General features: G+C 53.4%; 1 protein-coding gene across 1 annotated transcript; it reads left to right on the forward strand.

The window, feature by feature from the left end:
* Positions 1–384: 384 nt before the first annotated feature.
* LOC123039565 (uncharacterized) lies at positions 385–3250 on the forward strand. The gene is made up of 3 exons (XM_044462677.1): positions 385–420; positions 877–2170; positions 2546–3250. The coding sequence occupies exons 1-2, from the start codon at positions 385–387 to the stop codon at positions 1780–1782; spliced, it is 942 nt and encodes a 313-aa protein (XP_044318612.1). The 3' UTR covers positions 1783–2170; positions 2546–3250.
* The last annotated feature ends 4414 nt before the right edge of the window (positions 3251–7664 follow it).

The following is a 7664-nucleotide window of genomic DNA, read 5'->3' on the forward strand; positions in this document are numbered from 1 at the left end:
GCAACGGTCACAAGGCAATCATTCACCTACTCTACCACGCTACCAATCCCAATCCAAAACGGTGACGGGCTGGCTCGCTGGCTGGGCGACGGTGAGGACCGTGGATGCCATGCCATGGCTAGCACTTGACGAGACGGCGATGGTGTATGTGACATTTGATCGTGAGGAACTTGTGTGACATTATTTATTTATTTATTTATTTATTTAGAGCATCTGCAACAACAAGTTAATGCTGCATCAATCGGCCTAGCACTTATATATAGTACCTATGTTTGTAGCCCTAGAGATGATAGAGAGGTAGTACTACTATGCAGCAATCCGTCCATGGAGGAAGGAGAAAACAGTAATCAGAAAGTTTGTTCGTGACCCCACGCGTCAGGGGAGATGCAAAAGTATCAGTACGGACAGACAGACAGGCAGGTGCGTTTCCCCTCCCAGGAGATGCAAGAGTCCAAGCGTGGAGTCCCTTCCCTTGGTGCTTTTGCTGGACGACAGGTGTAGCTCCCAGCCCAGTCGCAGGAGACGCGACCAAAACCACATCCATGCCGCGCTCAACCTTTTGACCGCCCGGGCACTCCCAAATATTTCTACTGTTTGACACGAGAAGATGCTGTCGTCTTTCGTTTTGGGAGGGAGGGGGAGAGAGAGATATGCGTGCCGCTGACGGGTGGCCCTCAGGCGCCTAGAAGCTTCGAGCGATCCCTAGATGAAGTACGGAGGAGCAGCCACGGGACGGGAGGACATGGAATTTGAAACGAGACCAAATTTCTTCCGAGGCAAGAAACGAGCCTGACACCCGCACTACCCACTCGGCTGCAAGACAAGGAGAGAGCGCCGTCCTCCCCACCCCCACCGTCTCCCTCCTCCTCCCTCTAGAATAGATCACCCAACGCGCCCCCAACCCCTCCCTCCCTCCCTCCCTTCTCCCACCAACCTCCCAAGACCCTAGAGCAAGGGCAAAAACCCCAAAGCCACAGCCATGGCTTATCCCTTTTCCTCGTCCGCCGCGACCGCTGCCGGGGCCGTGCTCCTGCCCGTCGGCCACCCCACCTCCCGCTCCAGCTCCGGCGGCCGCCTCCTCTCCTTCGCGGCGTCGGAGGACCGCAAGGTCTCGGCCCTCGTGGCTCTCGCGCTGCCGGAGGGCGCCTCGGGCGGCTGGGCCCTCCCCCGGGCCAAGAGCCCAAGACCTCAAGCGGAAGCAGCGTCGTCGCGCTCGAGGTGCCGGAGGGCGCCACGGCCTGCTGGGCCCTCCCCCCGGCCAAGACCTCAAGCGGAAGCTGCGTCGTCGCGCTCGGCGTGCCGGAGGGCGCCACGGCCTGCTGGGGCCTCCTGCCCGTCAACGCCACCGACAGCTCGCGCGGAATCACGCTCGTCGCACTCGCGGTGCCGGCGGGCGCCATGGATCTCATCCCGTCCAAGACGATGGACGCGTCGCGCGGGAGCGGCGTCGTCACGGTCGCGGTGCCTGAGGGCGCCAAGGTCCTCCTGCACGCCAACACCACCAACCGAGACAGCTCGCGCGTGATCAGCCTCGTTGAGCTCGCGGTACCAGAGGGCACCATGGATCTCCCGTGCAAGACCATGAGGCGTCGCGCGGGAACGGCCTCGTCGCGGTCGCCGTGCCGGAGGGCGCTACGGGTGGCTGGGGGTTCCTCCAAGCCAGCACAACCAAGGGCTCGCCCGGGAGCGGCCTCTTGGCGCTCGCGTTGCCTGTGGGCGCCACGGGCGGCTGGAGCCTTCTCCAGGCCAACACCACCGAGATGTCGCGTGGGGACGTGCTGACACTCGCGCTGCCGGCGGGCGGCTGGGACCTCCTCTCGGCCAACAAGACCGCCGCGCTCGTCGCGCTCGCCGAGACGGCGCTGCCGGCCAACAAGACCACCTCGCGCGGCCTCGGGCTCGTCTCGCTCGCGGAGCCGGCGGGCGGGTGGGGCGACGCTCCTGGGGGCGCTGGTACGGCGGGGGTGGTCGGGGATCGGGCTCGTCCCGCACCACCAAAACCTCGCGCGGGAGCAGCGTCGTCGCGCTTGCGGTGCCGGAGAGCGCTACCGGCGGCTGGGGTTTCCTCCAGGCCAACACCAGCAACAACTCGCGCGGGGATGGCTTGATGGCGTTCGCGTTGCCGGAGGAGGGCGCCACGGCGGACGACGTGAAGGCCTTCTACTCTCAGGTACTGTATGTGATTGCCTACTTGACTGTTAACTCCACACCCGTGCAATGCCTAGTCGAATGTATGCCTAGTCGAATCAGAGAAGGACGCATGCCTACTCGACTGTTAACTTGTACTCCACAGTGCAATGCCTAGTCGAATGTATGCCTAATTGCCTAGTCGAATCAGAGAAGAGTGTATGCCTACTCGATGTTAACTTGTACTCCTACTCCACACCCGTGCAATGCCTAGTCAAATGTATGCCTAGTCTAATCACAGAAGAATGTATGCCTACTCGACTGTTAACTTGTATTCCACACCCGTGCACTGATGTTCTCTGTTTATCTTTTCGTTGCCTGCTGTAAGCTCTGGCAATACATGCATTCTTCTATGTAGGAATTCGCCAATGGTGTTGAGAAAATTGGAAGCATCAATAGCTATGTGCTCATTGGACACCCTGAGATCCTGAAAGTTGCGGCGGAAGCCGCCGAGAGATGCATCCATGTCGTTGAGCGTTTTCTCCCCTGAGTTGGCCGGCTACCCTTCAGCGTATCCGCTCATCGAGTCTGCTACAGCCGATAGTCTTCGCCTTGTAGAAGATTGCCGATTTGTGATTGCCGAGTGTAGGGAGGGGTATGTCCGGAAGCGCCCACTACTTGATGCTCTTTACCACTTCAAGATGCTGTCTGCCGGGTTTATCGACTTGGGCGGGGTCCCCGACACCCCGAAGCCCTTCATCACCATCACCCCGTCCCCAACAGAAGCGGAGAAGGTGGCCTACTTCAAGGGTGTGGCGGAGGAGTTTGAGAAGTTGACCCGCATCGTTGAGTCGCGCTTTGAAGAGTGGATCAGTTCTGGCAAGTCGTCTGGATGGTACGAGTGGAGCGTTATCTCCTCGTACGACGACGAATAGAGCCTAAGGTCGTGGCTGTTTCTTTTGCATCCGTTTCTGGACAATGTTGTTCTAGACTCTTTTGAGTGATCCGCAAAATGTTGGTTTTGGATGTTTAAATATTGGGCCTGTAAGAAACTTTTCATGATTAATGTGTATGGAAAGCTGGGATGTGGATCCTGGGAGGTTCCGTGTGTGTTTTCATGAAATGGTTTGGTGACGTGCAATTGCAGTCAATATTACAGGGGTATATGAACAGATTGCGTTGCTTCTTGTCTGCATCCACAGCCGGACTTGGCAAATCTGCCTCGCGAACGTGTACGGACACGGCTACAGATGCATTCAAACGGGTCCTCATATCTCGCTCCCGGCATTTACATATCTTAAATTCGAATTCTCAAATCCATGCACGTCGATTATACACTTCAATGTCGCACATAAATAACAAATGTTGGTACCAAAAATAAATAGTGTTTACATAAAATTTATTTGAAGTGTACAACTCAAACATCGCTTTTTTTGTTTTCCATTGTGGGTCCACATATGCTCTACAAGATCACTGAGTAACTGCACGTGCACATGATGATCTCTAAGATTCTGATGCATCTAATCTTGGCTGCATCTTGATCTTTCGGGATTTGAAATTGTTTCCCAGGCGCTTCAAATTATTGGTTTGGGCAACACCATCACTCTCATCGCAAACATATTGTGCAAAATAACACAACATGTTGCGCATGAGAAAGAAGAGAGGAGAGAGCAAATTGATTCGATAGGCCGAGGGGGTGGATTTGGTGCAATTTGCGGTGGAGTAGGGTTGTCAGGTCCGACGTGGTGGACGTGCCCGGCGCGCCTGGACGTCCTCATACCCGCCCCATATTTAGACTGGATATGATGGGTACTGGTCAGCCCGCGCATTTGATGACCGTTTAAGGCATATGGGTGGCATTTATGTGACCGGGTCGTCCGTTTGGACTTTTGAAACGGGTTTGGGGCACCTGGCTCTGGATGCTCTTACTAAGATGGAACGTGGGCATTGTAGGAAATTCTACAGTTGATATGCATGCGAAGATAGATTGAGGCTGTCTGGAAGATGTCCGGATGAAATGCTATAGTTGATATGCAAGCGAAGATATGAAAGACTGAGTCTGTTCAGAAGATGTTTGGTATCGTGCGAAGATCAAAATGTCGTTGTTAGCATGCCGACTTAGTCCTAACTGTTTCCTATATTAAGCCTGTACGTTACGTTTTACTACAGTATGCGGCACGTGTGGTCCACAAATGTAGGATTAGTCCTGGCTATGGGCAGCCCGGCCCGGCCCCAAAAAGCCCGACCCAACCCGGCCCGACGTTGCTCCCGGGCCGGGCTCGAGCCTAGATTTTGAGCCCAATGGCCTGGCCTGGCCGGGCTCGTGCCCGCCGTTTTTGCGCTTTCCTGAAGGGGCCCGGCCTGAGGCCCGAGGCCCGGCAGGCTTTTATGCATTCGGGCCGGGTTTGGGCCCAAAAAATAGGCCTGATGCCCGGGCCGGGCCGGGCCCGAGCCTAGGTTTTTTGCCTCGGGCTTGGCTAGGCCCGGCCCGAGGTTTGACCAGGTATATATAGGAGGTTAGGTTTGCACGTTGTGCCGTGCACCCACAAGTCAAAAGGGCATCTCTAACGTTGACGCCAAATCGGACATCGCTGACCCCAAAATGGATATCGTATCGTCCGTGGATCGAGAGGTTCGGTCCGCGGACACGGTTGCCGGCATCAAACCGTAGCCGCATACTTTCAATCCACATTTCAACTAACCGGACGTAACTACACGAGAGGGTCGGTCCGTGGACACGGTTTCCGGCATCAACCGTAGCCGCATACTTTCAATCCACATTTCAACTAACCGGGTGTAACTCAGGCAAACCGGATGATTTTGATATAAACCGGATGAAAACATTTATATTTCGGATATATTTTCATTAAACTATAGCGGACTAGGACATCCTAGTCTATTGCCGACTGCTGTGGATCTTCATTCCCACGACATGTCTTCCTTATGTCCAGCAGCCTGCTCATCGAACTGCCATGAGCCACAAAGGGATATGCTTTAGCGATAGTGGAAGAGTAGTCTCTTCCACTGCCGGAAGCAAGGATCAGGGTTGTTTTTTGGGCGGGAGAAGACCGTCATCGTGGCCTATGCCCCCATGAAGCGGTCAAGTGACCGGATGTGTAGCCCGGCACCACGGTGGCGGTGGCCTTCATGGGACCCAAGCGGCGGCGACCTACCATGTTCTACTATTCCTCGCTTTGGCGGACGTGCCGCCTTCGTCCTCCCGCGTGTAAACTTCATTGGTCGCCTCATCGATTTCTGCGAAGGTAGCTTCTTTCTCCGCCGCCAGGCCGTGGTACCAGCAACAGTTGTGGAGGATGGTGCGAGTGTGAAACCCTGTATTTTGCCCTTTCTTTTTATTTGGATTTATTGAGTATTTATTCTTCAAATGGGGTTTTTTTCTTTCAATTCTTTTGGACTTAACACTTGGAATTATTTTTGACTTTCTTCCAAGTGAAGCCTACTATCCTAAAAGCCTCTCAGAACTTCATCTCTCTCACAATCATGACATGCCATAGTTTTCTTTTATGGCATTATATTCATTTTCTCAGTGAAAATGAATATTTTCTCTCTATGCTATGAAGCAACCTTCATCTTTCTTGCTCAATAAATCCCAAGAAAAATCCAAATATTCTTTGGACCATGTCTCGTCTTCCTATCAAAAAAATATCCCTTGGTCCTACGTAAATTTTCGGCTAGGAAAAATATTTTTGCCTCTCGTCAGAAATGGCAGTTTGTGAAGCAAGTATATTTTTCCTTCATCATTTTAAGCTGAAATTTTTACCACTTCATTATCTTCCTAAGAGATGCTTAACCTCAAAAATTCAGACTTATCCTCCAAGCCAATTGAACACAGCTTGCTGTCCAAGTTTCTATACAGAAACTTTGTAGCAGTCTCATGTCTTGTCCATTGAGCTTGGTGGAAAACTGAGAGCACATCCCAGCACCGCGTTGAAAGTACTTCACCCTAGACACGGTATGCACCGTCCAAAAGCAGCACGTATGCCAGTGCACGCGGTGATCTTGCTGGCGTAAGGTGTTTGACATGCAGAACGCGCGCTCTGGGCGTCGGGGTCCTCGGCCGCCGCCCGTTCTTCCTCCTCGCGCTACCGCAGCATGCCCTAGACACTCAGCACCCTCCCTTGCATCCACCTATGCTCTCCCTGCTCCTCTCCAACGCCGGACGGCACGCCGGACACGGACCGGCACTACTGTTCGGAACAGTGAGCGCGAGTGCGTCTCCTGCCCCACATAGTGCGCTGCACTGTGTCCGCGTGCATGCGTAGCTTCTCTGCACTCCTCTACTTCCTCTCCAATTCGAACCCGATCCCCTCTCCTCCTCATTTCGCCGACATCTCTACCACGACCGAGCCCGAGCTCGGTCACCTCGCCGCCAATATATACAACCCCTGCCGATCTGTTCTAGCCATCGCATCCACCTCCATTGGCCACAAATTGATCGTCTACAAGCAGGGAAAGGCCAGGAGGGCCTCCTGCCGCCATTTTTCGCCGGAGTTGAACGCGTACTCCCCATGGCCGTCCAATCGCTCCGGGCCTCCGGCCACTCTCTCCTCCGCCTACTGCTGCAGTCGAGTTCTTGGTGGTCTCCTGAGCACGCTGGTGCCGTCCTTTCATCGGATGGTCGCCGAATCTCCGTCTCCGACGAGCTCCGCCGCTAGTCGTGTCTAGAGACGAAGCCCATGTCGCCGTCCGTCCATCTTCACCGATGCTTCGGGTACGTACGTGTTCCAGACGTTGAGGTGAGCCCATCCCGACGCACGCCGGCAACCGCCGTGGTCGCGCCGGAGAACCACCGCCGACAGGGCCGCCGTGCGCTGTTCGCCCCGCCCCCCGCCCTCTCTCTCTCTCTCCCTCCCCCTAACCCTGATAGTGGACCCCACATGCCAGCCTCTCTTCTCCCGTCCGAACTGTTTCTAGTGGAGGTGCATTTGCAAAATACGCCTTCGACGTGGCCCTCTCTGGAATTTATGTTTAATTCAATTTAAATGCAAATTTGACCAGCTATAATTTCTATTCTATAAGTCCAAATGAGTTGAAACTTTTTGCAACAGTTTTGTCTTCAACTAAAGTTTCTGTTGCAAAGTTGGAGAATTTTCCTTCTATGTAGAACTTATGGTGCAATAAAATCCTTTATGTGACATTTTATTTTCGCATTTAAGTTATTTTCAGAACGTCCTAGTTGTGTTGGAGAAGACTAGGAGTATTGTGACACCCCTCCGAACTAAGGCAAGCCACAAAATTCATATGCAAGGGTGGCATTGCAATGGCAATTGTTTTCTTTGAATTAAATTCATTATAGGCTTCATTATTAAAATGCTTTACTATATAAAACTTGTTGCATTAGATTTATTGCATGCTATATTGTTATTTTCACTACTAGAAAAACCTCTACTAATGGCGCACCTATTATGGCCATTAATGGCGCATCTGTGGTGCGCCACTAACAGCACGCCATTAGTAATTTTTACTAATGGCGCACCAGTGGTGCGCCATTAGTATCTGGTATACTAATGGCGCAC

This window comes from Triticum aestivum, chromosome 2B (assembly GCF_018294505.1).
Source record: "Triticum aestivum cultivar Chinese Spring chromosome 2B, IWGSC CS RefSeq v2.1, whole genome shotgun sequence".
NCBI lineage: Eukaryota > Viridiplantae > Streptophyta > Magnoliopsida > Poales > Poaceae > Triticum > Triticum aestivum.